The 14,408-nt window shown below is 29.8% G+C and overlaps 1 protein-coding gene across 1 annotated transcript; it reads left to right on the top strand.

The window, feature by feature from the left end:
• Nucleotides 1–1,033: 1,033 nt before the first annotated feature.
• LOC109595069 (uncharacterized) lies at nt 1,034–12,762 on the top strand. The gene is made up of 6 exons (XM_020010347.2): nt 1,034–1,113; nt 1,200–1,520; nt 11,146–11,370; nt 11,438–11,963; nt 12,180–12,372; nt 12,425–12,762. Exons 1-6 carry the CDS (start codon nt 1,036–1,038, stop codon nt 12,696–12,698), a joined length of 1,617 nt encoding a protein of 538 aa, XP_019865906.2. The 5' UTR covers nt 1,034–1,035; the 3' UTR covers nt 12,699–12,762.
• The last annotated feature ends 1,646 nt before the right edge of the window (nt 12,763–14,408 follow it).

Raw genomic sequence — 14,408 nt, 5'->3', positions numbered from 1 at the left:
AATGGAATTTTCAATATAGTTTACAAATATTGGGAAAAAATCAAAATAAATTTCAAATAAATAAAGGAATTAACAAATATATACTTTTTTAATTTAAAATATATACTTTTTTTAATTAATTTAAACTTTATGTTCAAAATTGAATTTTGAATATTTATCTGGTTATTTAGAAATCTAAATTCCAAATAAATTCTAGAACAAATAAAAGACTTAAAAAATAAATTTTCCTCAAAATTAATTTAAATTTTAATTTAAAAATTAAATTTTGAATATTTTTATAATTAATTTATTTGTATTGAAAAATTAAAATCTAAATAAATTTCTGAAAAATTTAATTTTAAAACTATATTTTGAATGTAATTCTTTAATTTATTTTTAAATATGGAGAATTAAATGAAAATATAATAGATTTAAGAAAAATAAAAATTTAATTTTAAACTTAATTTTTGAATATAATTGTTAATTTTATAAATATTGGAAAATAAAAATAAACGTAAATTCCAGAAAAAGAAAAACAATTAACAAATAAATATACATAATTAATTTAAATATTAATTGAAAAAAATATTTTGCATATAAATGGTTAATTAATTATTATAAAATAAAAAGCAGAAATAAGTTCCAGACAAATAAAAGAATTAACGAATACATTTCCTGAAAGGAAGGTAATCGTATTTTACATAGACATGAATTAAAATAATAATTATAATTAAAGTGGGATTAACAATAGAGTGAGTCAACAGTTTACAACAAATAATAAAAAAAAATACTTCCTATTAACCTCCCGTACACACGTGATCTTGATTTGTACTCAAATCACTCGGTCGAGGCAAAAGAATAATCCTGCGACAAAACCAAAATATGACACCGTAAAAAAAAATACAACGCATATATTAATTAAACCACACGGATAATAACAGCAGTTAACTCGAGCTTAATCTGCCCATTACGTGACAGGAATGTCTACGTAACAATTTCTTCAATATCCTAATGCCATTAATATCGGAACTGAAACCTACGCCTGCCAGTTCCTTGATGCGGACAAAACTGAACCGATTAAAAGAGAAAAAAAAACACAACGTACACACGAACTTCGCTTGCAATCTCGGCAAGGTAAACAAGACGAATGCCTTGAAAAAATTAACATAAAGGTGAAAATAAAGATGAAAGTATTAACGCTAAGGTTGTAATCATTACAGTACAACATGTTGTCTGATACAGATGCCGACGACCATTACGATCCGTCGGTGCGTCTCGTCGAGCTGGAGAAGAACGGCACCAATTGCGGCTTCAAGCTGACCAGGGGCAAATGGGACCCGTACCCGTGGGTGATCAGCGTCGAAAGGGACACGGCGGCCCACCGGGCCGGCGTCCGGACCGGCGACTGTCTTCTGGAAGTCAACGGCGACGACGTGGTCGGACGGAGGATCTCCGAGATTGCGGACCTAGTGAAAGCCAGATGTGGACCCGTGTCGTTGTTGTTTTGGAACGCCGGCATCGACCAGCAATGCTCGCCAGAGGTAATTTACACGTTTGATACGTTACGGTCCGCGTCTGCATCGCACGTGTTGCGAAATTGTTTTAGTGTCTCATTATCGGTTGTATAATTGTGTGGCATAAGTCGATGGTTAAGTTGCTAAATCGGGTTTAACCTCCAAAACGGCGAAAATGGGAATGATTGTGTGACTTTAATCGGCCAGAATGTAAACCGTCTCGGGTTGGAGAAGAAAGTACATACATTAGATCTGGGAGAGTTATCATCATTGTTTCTTATTTAGTTCACAAATTATTGTTTTCTATAATAATTATTTTATTGCCTTCAATGAATATTAAATAACTAAATTTCTGTACACTTTCTTAATGACAAGTTGTCACTGACAGACATATTATAATAGAAGTGTCAACAATCTAATTAGTACTAAAATGTTTGTATACTCAAAGAAAGTATAAAATCTGGATTTTAGCAACTCTTACAAGTTCACTGGCATTGTGTAATTAAACCATAAATGTGTATTTTTTTAATTTATATTATTGTGGTTTTAATTAATTACTTTTACTTAAAAAAAAATAAGGAAAAATAATCATAATTAGTTTCATTTTAGTCCATTATAAATGAACCCTCTTTTTTTAAGATTGGTTCCTTAAATTTCACAATTATTTGTTATATTTTATATTTTTTTACCTTCATAAATCATATTTTTTCTTAAAAACTTAACTTTTTTATTCTTCAATGGATAAAATTATGGCAACTTTTTATTTTATGGTCTTTAATTGCTCTCTGTGAATTTAAATTGATTATTTACTAGTGGCCTTAATTTATTTACTATTATTAAAAAATTTAGACAAATTGACCAAGTGGTTGGTAGCTACGAAAAAATTTGTCTGAGTTCGAAAAACTTTTAAAAAAATCGATGACTGGATAATTCTAATATCCAATCTTATCGTTAAATGAAATTAATGGCAACCTGGAGGAAATGGGACTTGCTGAAGTTAGTTCAAGGGCTGTGAGAAGGTTTGTGGATAGGGGTAGTTTTTTGAGACAAGTCTAAATTTATTTTATAGAAAATGATGGTTCTACTTATGTTAAACATCCTACAGGGACAAAACTACACAAAAACTTTGTGATACCCACAGTGAAACATGGTGGTTGTTCAATTAAGTTATGGGGATGCTTCAGTTCTTCTGGAGTAGCCCCCCAAGATTTATGTAGTGATATATTAAACAACAATTTGCTTCTATAGATTGATGATGCTCTTAAAAAATGATTTTCAACATGAAAACTTAAATACAAATCCAACATTGTGACGTATTGGTTAAAAGACAAAACACTATGTGACTAAATTTGACACAAAAATTTTGCAAATTGAAATGAACTCATCACAACAATTGAAGAATATAGACTTGTCATATATTTTGAAAATTATAAAACAAAAAGGATATTATACAAAGTGGTAATCTTAAATTAAATAACACGGATTTAATCATTAAAAATTCCTTTCAAACTTAAAGTTGAATATATGAAACATTTTATAGTTTTTACAATATTGTATAAATCAACAATAATAAATTAATATTATTTTAACAATTCACATTAGTTACAAAAGAAATTAAATATAATTTGAGGTGTGGTTAAAGTTGGTGACCCATTATTTTTGCCGTACATTTTACTCTGATTTTGTAATGTTCCTATTTTTAACTTATTGTTAGTTTATTACGAGTCTAATAACAAGAAGCTGAATTGCATCAAGTTCACCGTAAAAATTGAATTAAAATCTCATTTAGAAAACTAATAATAATAATAATAATAATAATGTACAATTTAATGATTTTCTTTTCTTTATAAAATAATGGTGTCTTGTCCATGGACAATTTGTAGCTTTTATAAGAACATTAACATTGCACAACAACATAAAATATAATATCAATGATGCATTTTAAATTTGTCAATGTTATGTCGTTGTAAATGCCTCTCCGAAATGTTCTTCCGTTTATAAATTAGCTTCTCGATATTTTTCAATAACAGCTTTAACCATGACATTTACTAAATTGAAATAAAATTGATCATGCTAATCCGAGGTGGTTGAACTTTGCATTTCCTTGAATGACCAATTTTAACTACGACAGAAATTCTTCGATGAAGTTTTTAATAATTTATTCAATCGTAATACCAAATATGTAATTTGTTTATGATATGGCTTTTTATAGAAGATTTATCTGTGCTAAATCTATTAGCTTTCATAAAAGGATGCCAAAACCATTTTATTATCGTAAGAGAGATGAAGTTTTAATACAATAAGCAATGTTAGAAATTCATGATGGATGATTTTTAGAATATTTTATGTATTGGTGAGTAAGCAATTTTTTAATACTTCCTTGTGAGTGAAACAATTTTATTTATAAACATGTTTTGTTGTATTTTATAAATATACTCGGAGAAAATAGAACTCATAAATTCAATGATTTTTTATGTAAAGTTTAGGTTAATGGGAATGGCCAGTATCATTTATTTCTCTAATAATGAACACTCTCATTGACTCGCCTTGGCCTCTATCTAATGAGGTATCTCATTCCATGTCACCTTTACATGAGACTCAAGGTCTGGTAAAGTTTGTCTGAATAACTAGATGACCAAAATTTGGATGCCTTTGAACTAATGGTATTTGAAATGAACGAAAGAATCATTTAAATACATAAACTTTTCGACTAACAGTCTACTTCTTCTACGACTCTTCAATTAATAACCCCCATCTTAATTTGATGTTTTTTGTGTTTTAAGAGAGACTTCATGTCGTTCAATTGAATTTAGATCCAGACTTTGGGTTGGCCAATCGAGAACCTCAACATGATTATCTTTTAATCAGTTTTGAACAACTTTGGACGCATGCTTTGGATCATTATCATGCATAAAAATCCATATAACTGGTAAATTATCGTTGGTAAATTGTTCCATTACATCTCTCTTGATTTCTTTATACACGAAACGGTCCATTTAACCAACAATTTTATGTAATGGTCCTGTACCATGCCAAGAAAAGAAACGTTTCCTCCACAGTGTTTCACAGTTTTTGTGGTGTATCTAGGGTCCAAACTTTTATTTAGAGGACAACCAACGTATTGTTTACCATATGATCCTATTCTATTGAATTCATTCATCACTTCAAAGTACTCTTAGCCAAATTCTGAAGGGTAATTAATATATTTTTGTGTAAACTTTCTGATTCTTCCAATTAATAACTACAACTCATTTAAATTTGATGATTTTTGGTGTTTTAATAGAGACTTCATGTCATTCCATAAGTTTTCAATTGGATTTAGTTCTTTAGATTCTTTAGATTCTTTAAATTCTTTAGATTCTTTAGATTCTTTAGATTCTTTAGATTCTTTAGATTCTTTAGATTCTTTAGATTCTTTAGATTCTTTAGATTCTTTAGATTCTTTAGTTTCTTTAGTTTCTTTAGATTCTTTAGGATTTTAGATTCGTTAGATTATTTAGATTCTTTAGATCCTTTAGATTCTTTAGTTTCTTTAGGTTTTTAGATTCATTAGACGCATTAGATTCATTAGATTCATTAGATTCTTTAGATTCATTAGATTCATTAGATTCTTTAGATTTTTTAGATATTTTAGATTCTCTAGATTCTTTAGTTTCTTTAGATTCTTAGGATTTTTGATTCGTTAGATTATTTAGTTTCTTTAGATTATTTAGGATTTTAGATTCGTTAGATTATTTAGATTCTTTAGATTCTTTAGATCCTTTAGATTCTTTAGTTTCTTTAGGTTTTTAGATTCGTTATTTTATTTAGATGTTTTAGATTCATTAGATTCATTAGATGCATTAGATTCATTAGGTTCATTAGATTCTTTAGATTTTTTAGATTATCTAGATTCTTTAGATTCTTTCTTTAGATTCTCTAGATTCTTTAGATTCTTTAGATTCTTTAGATTCATTAGATTCATTAGATGCATTAGATTCATTAGATTCATTAGATTCTTTAGATTTTTTAGATTATCTAGATTCTTTAGATTCTTTAGATTCTTTAGATACTATAGATTTTTTAGATTCTTTAGATTTTTTAGATTCTCTAGATTCTTTAGGTACTTTTCTTTAGATTCTTTAGATTCTTTCTTTAGATTCTTTAGATTCTTTAGATTCTCTAGATTCTTTAGATTCTCTAGATTCTTTAGATTCTTTAGATTCTTTAGATTCTTTAGATTCTTTAGATTCTTTAGATTCTTTAGATTCTTTAGATTCTTTAGATTCTTTAGATTCTTTAGATTTTTTAGATTCTTTAGTTTCTTTAGATTCTTTAGATTCTTTACTTTCTTTAGGTTTTTAGATTGGTTAGATTATTTAGATTTTTTAGACTCTTTAGATTCTTCCAGTTGATGTTAAAAAAGTCATGATAGTAATATTTTTATATTTGCTTTAGTAAAATATTGTCAATAGAAACAAAGGTACAAATCCTCATTCACCATTGTTACTTTATTATTTATAAACATATTTTAATATATTTTTTAAACAATAATATTTACAATAGACAAAACATAAATAAATTAAAACTTACTTAACACCTCCATCAAGTTGGTTTGTTTTAGCTGTCTCTCCTCGTTGCTCTGAATAAAGTAAATTAATTAAAAACAAACTTAATCCAAAATCAATTCGAAAACTGTAACTAACATCAATATTTATAATTAAACTAGTACACACGAGGTGTTTGCGGTTGCCATAAAAATACACAGACGTATTTAAAAACACATTTTCATTGGTGGTTTCGTGCGCTAAAATTTATTTTGCCACGCAATCTTCAATTATCAATGGTTATTTGCGTTTATGTTGTATTTAATATTAAAGGACAATTAATTTTGCATATTATTGTGCAGAATTAATGCAATTTTATTTAAATGCACATAGCTATGCTAATACGAAAAATAAAAACGTTTTCGTCGTGATTAACGTTGTTTAAATCAATAATTCGTTGGATGTGAATATTAAATTAAATACGTGACGCAATAATATTGGTACGAGAACAAACATGTGCACATTTCGCAGCCGTTGCACGGGATTCTCAAAAATCCGCATATACATTCTTCAGTTGCTGCAGTTACATAAATCAGACAATAAACGGCGGAGCATGCGAAGGAAATTTAATGTAAGAGCTCGCACCGCTCGTCAAGATTTTAACTTGTGATGTGATGATGCCACTTTTCATGGTGTTTTAGAAAAGACCTCGAATTCATAAAATGGTGATTACGAATAATGAAAATAATTATCCAATTAGCCGTCCGTATTAGAATACAATGCTGTTATATAATTTTAGAAAAAAAATAGTTTGTTTATTTAAAAGGACATACACAGTTATATTGTAATCAATTTAAGATAATTGCAGGATACGATTCGAAGATGAAAAACGGATGCATCGGGCTTTAATGTGGGAAAAATGCCGTAATAACGTGATTTGTGGATAATTAGTTATATTTAAAATTAGCCAGTTGCTGGAAATGGTACCAATAATCGTTTGAAAATGTCAGCTTAATTTACTACACTAGTTTACAGATTTAGATAAATTTCATACATTAAAACATGAATTTCCTAAGGTAAAATTTTCTGTATAATTCGAAAATGTTAATGGTTTTTTAAAGTTAATCCTCATTTTTGAAATATACACAAAAAAGTAATGTTGGTTTGTAAAAGATATATTTTTTTTAATTATAGAGGAAACTTAGATGAAGATTTTAAACCGTTGTACGATTTTATAACTGTAGCAGTTTGGCAACTACAAGTCACCGAATGAAAGTTATTGAATGTAAAAATACAATTATTTATTAGCAAATTTTTTAATATTCAATCTTTAAGAATTACAAAAAACTAACAAAAAATCTTCCAGAACTTGATGGTGTAAAGGGTTCTTTTATGAATATTTTGAGCCCATAAACATATATCTAGTGTCAGGCATTCCACAGATACAGTCGTTTAACCGAAAAAGTATATTATTTCAAATTACGACACTGATTTACAGATTTTGATAAATTTCATACTCTGAAACATGAAATTTATAAGGTAAAATTACATTCAGTGACTTGTAGTTGCCAAACTGCTACAGTTATAAAGTCGTACAATGGTTTAAAATGTTCCTTAATGTTTCCTCTATAATTAAAAAAATATATAGAAAATTCTCTTAAAAAATATATTTTTTACAGACCAATATGTGTCTTCGTGTACAGCACTTTGCATACACATTACTTTTTTGTGGATATTTCAAAAACGAGGGCTAACTCTAAAAAACCATCAACATTTTCGAATTCTTTGGAAAACTTTACCTTAGAAATTTCATGTTTCAGAGTACGAAATTTATCAAAATCTGTAAATCAGTACAGTAATTTGAAATAATATACTTTTTCGGTTAAACGACTGTATCTGTCGAATGCCTGACACTAGATATATATTTATGGGCTCAAAATGTTTATAAAAAAGCCCTTTACACCATCAAGTTCCGAAAGATTTTTTTGTTTCTTTTCTGTAATTCTTAAAGCTTGAATAATAGAAAATATGCTAATAAATAATTGTATTTTTACATTCAGTGACTTGTAGTTGCCAAACTGCTACAGTTATAAAGTCGTACAATGGTTTAAAATGTTCCTTAATGTTTCCTCTATAATTAAAAAAATATATAGAAAATTCCCTTAAATAATATATTTTTTACAGACCAATATGTGACTTCGTGTACAACACTTTGCATACACATTACTTTTTTGTGGATATTTCAAAAACGAGAGCTAATTCTAAAAAACCATCAACATTTTCGAATTTTTTGGAAAATGGAAACATTAAGGAACATTTTAAACCGTTGTACGACTTTATAAATATAGTAGTTTGGCACCTACAAGTAATTGAATGTAAAAATACAATTATTTATTAGCACATTTTTTAATATTCAATCTTTAAGAATTACAGAAAACTAACAAAAAATCTTCCGGAACTTGATGGACTAAAGGGCTCTTTTACGAATATTTTGAGCCCATAAACATATATCTAATGTCAGGCATTCGACAGATACAGTCGTTTAATCGAACAAGTATATTATATCAAATTACTACACTGATTTACAGATTTTGATAAATTTCATACTCTGAAACATGAAATTTCTAAGGTAAAATTTTCCAAAGAATTTGAAAATGTTGATGGTTTTTTAGAATTAGCTCTCGTTTTTGAAAAATCCACAAAAAAGTAATGTGTATGCAAAGTGTTGTACACGAAGTCACATATTGGTCTGTAAAAAATATATTATTTAAGGGAATTTTCTATATATTTTTTTAATTATAGAGGAAACATTAAGGAACATTTTAAACCATTGTACGACTTTATAACTGTAGCAGTTTGACAAGTACAAGTCACTGAATGTAAAAATACAATTACTTATTAGCATATTTTCTAATATTCAAGCTTTAAGAATTACAGAAAAGAAACAAAAAAATCTTTCAGAACTTGATGGTATAAAGGGCTTTTTTATAAACATTTTGAGCCATAAACATATATCTAGTGTCAGGCATTCGACAGATACAGTCGTTTAACATGAAATTTAACATGAAACATGAAATTTCCAAGGTAAAATTTTCCAAAGAATTCGAAAATATTAATGGTTTTTTAGAGTTAGCTCTCGTTTTTGAAATATCCACAAAAAAGTAATGTGTATGCAAAGTGCTGTACACGAAGACACATATTGGTCTGTAAAAAATATGTTTTTTAAGGGAATTTTCTATATATTTTTTTAATTATAGAGGAAACATAGAGAAACAATTTAAACCATTGTACGACTTTATAACTGTAGCAGTTTGGCAACTACAAGTAACTGAATGTAAAAATATATTCAAAATGAATGTATATTCATTGTATATTCAACCTTTAAAAATTACAGAAAACTAAGAAAAAATCTTCCAGTATGGTGTAAAGGGCTCTTTACGAATATTATGAGTCCACAACATATATCTAGTGTTATTATTATAGTACAGAGTCTTAACTTAAAAAGCACCATTAACATTTTTCAATTGTACATAAAATTTTACTATAGAAAACTTAAATTCAATATGAGCAATGTTTTTCCTTCAAACATTCATTCATTATTCATTATTCTAAGGAGGAGTAAAAATTGGCACGATGTTAAAGCGTTTATTACCAAATGAAATTAGTTTTCTCCAATAAAATATTGCATATGTACGACCCAGAAATTAATATCGGATGTAAATGGAACTCCTTAAAATTCTTTTTAAATGTCAATTCGTTTACATTGTCGAAATCACACAATTAAACAAAATCGTTTGTCCAAAAACCCGGTTTAATTTTTGGTCATTCCGTTTCGCAAAACAATCACAACCGTCTCAACTTTCCCTGACAAAAATACCATTAAATGGTAGATGCACTGGTCTAGTTCAAACACAAATAAAAATTGGCACTGAATCATAACACTTGTATTATTTTCGTTTAGCGGTGAAATTAAATTCAACATTTATTCCGGTTGGTTTGCTGCCGATGTGCCCATTTTTTTTAAATAAAAAGAAAAAGTATTCGGACTGAATAGTCCAATAAGGTCATTTATCGGTATTTTAATTAATATTCCTTAGATACAATGAGCGAGACGTGGAATTAGTTGTTTGAATTTTGTTAAGTGAAAATGTCTTTTCACTTTTTATATCTATTTTAGTGGTCACACATATTTAACGTGCCAGTTTGTCACCTCACAAATTATGTGCACCGTTTATGTTTTATGTGTGGCACACAATGGTCGAGGAACAGACGTAAATTAGGAAAGTTAAAGGAAGTTATTTTTATTAAAACAACACATTTTTAGTTGTACTCATTTATTTCACTTATCATTTGATAAGAATTAATTCGGAGATAACATTTTTTCTTTTAAAAACTCCCAATACAGCACAAACTTATTAATTTATTGATGAGTATTAACAAAATAGTCTTATCGTAAATTACGTAGGAATAGATTAAAAAATAAAAACGTACATGAATTAATATTCATAAAAATGTCTGCCCCACTTTAAGTAATTATAATTTCACAATTCACGTATTCGTTACAAAACGTCATCGTCCGGAATTTTATTACATTTTTGTCCATTGACGTCTGCATTTGTTATTAAATGTGCTAAAGTAATTATGCGGTGTGAACGTTGTATGAGTTTGTTAAACCCAACAGTTTGGTCAATTAGATCGATTAAGCAAAACAAAAACAATATTTTTTTTATATTGTTTATAATTAATTAGAAATATTAAAATGATTCGTGACTGATTTTAATAAGAAAGTTCATGTTTGACCGCTGTAACGTTACATATCGCAATTTTAGCCAGTCGTGGGCATTTCCTTGTTTTATAATAAACCAGATAAGAGTCTATAAAAATACCGGTAATACATACAATGGTGTTTGGTATTATCATTGATATTTTTCGCCTAAATCTTATCCTGCAGCTTGCTGGCACGAACTAAAACAATTAATTTTTATCATAACACATTTAATGGACTATTGTTTAATTATACTATGAAAATTTAAGTCAAAAAACAATTTTTTATTATACAATATTATAATAAAATGCGTTGGCAAATTAATCATGGCCACATGATAAAATAATCATCGTTTTTTCAGACTCTTTGCTGTGGACCAATGCCAAACAATTTACAGAGACTGTCGGCGTGTATGTCAACGATCTTGGCATTTTTAGAATGTCCAGTATGCCTAGATACGATACAACCACCCACATACCAATGCGATAACGGCCATTTAATATGTATCCGATGTAGGGCCAAATCTGAACGATGTCCAGTATGCAGGCTTCGATTTAACAGGGGAAGATCATTATTGGCCGACCAGGTAATTAAAGCTAAGCTCTTTGGACCCTCAACATGACTTATCTATCCCTAACCCTTCAATTTTCAAGGTTTACAACTCAGTGATAGACGCCTTCGGCCTAAAAGAAGAGTCAGACGAGCTGAAATCAGTGAAAATCCAGCAAATCTTCAAACTAAGAAAAAACAAGAACGTTCCTAACATAAAAATAACCCAGTCCCACACCAACAAGTTCTTAGAAAAGCTAATTGGAAAGGCTTCGTCGGTGGACAACCTGTCATCAACATCAAAGCTGTTGTCACCGAATCCATCCAACGAAAACGGTTTAAAAGCCAAGTCCTTGTCCACCAATGAAATATTCCAATCCGAAACTCCGCCAGTGTCTAGGACTGGCTCAATAACGCGGATAAGCAGGAACGAAAGGAACAAATCGCTGAACATAGACAATGACAATCGACCCGCTTCCTACCATGGTTCCTTCGAATCTCTGGACAGGAAAATCGACGAAGTCACGCCAATAAACGGCAACTTGACATATTTACAATCGGATTATGTAACGCAAGACTCAGCTTTGTACCATTGCCCGTTTGCGTTCGACTGCCCAACGCTGTTAAACGGTAAGTCAATTAGTTGACAATAACTTAAAATCAATGGAGGTAATAAAATGAATGGAGTTGGGGATTGTTTATGAGATTGACATTTGTTGCGTTCGTTAGTCACCAAGGCCGGCTATTTATCGGAATTCCCTCAAACAAAAGAGCATTGTTTATCACTGACATTGATATGACATGCCGAAGGAAATTGCTTAAATTGTTGTTTTGATTGTGTTGCAGGGAAAAATTTATTGGAGCACTTCCAGTTGAGCCACAACGGGCCGCTGGTGCAGTTCTTCAGCACCCACGTTAAGATACAGCTGGCCAAAATAATTGAGGAGCGGGATCTGTGCTACGTCGTCAATTCAGAGGGCAACACGTTCTTCGTTAAGATCCTGTTGAATCAGTCTTCGAGCGTCGAAAACTCAGAAAGGTACCACCAACTCATCATGTGTGGATCTTTGTTTATAACTTGTCATTTTTAGGTTCGCCAAGGACGTTTTAATATGGATCTGGTACTTGGGGTCGAAGAAATCATCCAGGGACTACGAAATGCAGGTTGAATTGAAGAACGAAGAACTGGACAACGTACTTTTGAGCGTTAGGAGTTCGGTATTTTCGTTGAACGGCGTTTCCGGACAGGAAATCAAAGACTGCAAAAAGGGCATATTCTTCAGCTCAAAAACTCTGAATATGATCACTTCTTGCGCCAGTAAAATCATTTTGGACATCAAAATCCTCAACACTGACATCGAATGAGACACTTAGGTTTAGTACTTTTAGTTGTGATAAGGTTTTGTACAAAATACACGCGTTAATCTGATGTACATGGTTTTATTCATTAAAATCCGTTTAATACTGCTTTGTATTTAAAGTACTGTTAACTTTGGATATTGTTGTATGTGCAGAAACCAGAAAGCCAGTTCTGTGGTTTCTTCTTTCTTCAATATTAGGGTATTTAGCGCCACCTATAAGTTACCCAAAGAATTATATTACACTCCTGTACATCTATTGATTGAAATGCAAACTATGTAGGTAGGTGTAAATATTTTAATTGTACTTTACATAATTAATCATTTAATGAACTTCCACCTTTTAGAGAGTGTTTGTTTTAATAAAATATTATGATCAATAATATAGAAACGACCTCGTATTAAGACAGCTGCATTCCAACAATATTGGCAGAGTTTTATGTTTATTTTGGTATTTTGAGATTTATTCATGAGTTGTGGTCATAATTGTAGCAACTTATTCATTGATATTTTGTTATTTTATCTTTTGCAATTTCATAATTAAAAGTAAGACCTTGTGAAAAAATAGAAAAATAACATTTATTTATTGAAAAAATACAAGAATTAATTTATTTAACATAAATTATCAATTTTTATTTTTGATCAAATTTAGTACATGGTGTGTCCCCTATGAGCATCTATGACTGCTTGACACCTCCTCTGCATTTCTTCTATGAGGTAACTCAATTCTTTTTGGGATATATTGGCCCATCTTGGTGATATTATATATAGAAGCTCTGGAAGAATATTGGGGAGGAGTTGATGGTTTGAAAGTCGCCGTTTTAGCAAATCCCATGCATGGTTGATAAGATTTAGGTCAGAAGACCTCGGAAGAAGTTATAAGGTCTCAATTTCAAGCCTTTCAGCACAATTCCTGAGCAACTTGGATGAGTATTATTGTCAATAAAGACCCTAGATTCCAACATCCACCAAGTTTTTTCTATATATTTTGTGTCTAATTAAACAAAAAATAATAAAATAATGACTGCCTATATAAATAATCAAGTACAATTAAAATAAAAACATTTTAATTCAGAAAAAGATTAATGTCCTTCATTTATGAGCATGATTTTATATATAAAATAAGAGCTGTACCACTTGGATTGGATGCCAGAATATATAATTTTAATTATTTGTGATTCAAAAAACATATGTAACATTCTGTAGAAGTTCTTAGAATACTGCAAAAAATAATAAATTAATATTACTTAAACAGTTCACATTAAATAAAATAATTATGGCTGTAACGTTTAACATTTGGATAATGAATATGTTCACTAGAGTACATCTCATTCAGCTGAACGTTATTTTCATATTAATTATACGTAAGAGATTGACGAACTTCCTCCACAATAATCAGAAGAAAAAATAGATTTTAAAGTAAATAAATATATCCCGTTCAAGGACTGAGATGATAAATCAATAATTTATACATAAATAAAATTTAGTTCACTGTGATGACTGTCACCTCCTCTGCATGTCTTCTATGAGGTGACTCTTCTCTTCTTGGTATATATTGGCCCATGTTGGTGACAGAAGCTCTGGAGGAGTATTAGGGAGGAGTTGATGGTTTGAAAGCTGTCGTATTAACAAATCTCATGCATTAACGATAGGATTCAGGTCAGGAGACCTCGGAGGAAGTTATAAGGTCCCAATACCCACCGTTTCAAGTCTCTCA

Source organism: Aethina tumida, chromosome 1, assembly GCF_024364675.1.
Source record: "Aethina tumida isolate Nest 87 chromosome 1, icAetTumi1.1, whole genome shotgun sequence".
Taxonomy (NCBI): domain Eukaryota; kingdom Metazoa; phylum Arthropoda; class Insecta; order Coleoptera; family Nitidulidae; genus Aethina; species Aethina tumida.
Note: the sequence above shows the minus strand (reverse complement) of the source record. Positions and strands in the feature narration are given on the sequence as shown.

Bases quoted from the DNA above. Each gene is read 5' to 3' on its own strand.
- LOC109595069 (XM_020010347.2), top strand. From the start codon at position 1,036: ATGCGGACAAAACTGAACCGATTAAAAGAGAAAAAAAAACACAACGTA. The intron at 1,114-1,199 runs GTAAACAAGACG...TAATCATTACAG, and splicing joins TCGCTTGCAATCTCGGCAAG to TACAACATGTTGTCTGATAC. The intron at 1,521-11,145 runs GTAATTTACACG...TCGTTTTTTCAG, and splicing joins ACCAGCAATGCTCGCCAGAG to ACTCTTTGCTGTGGACCAAT.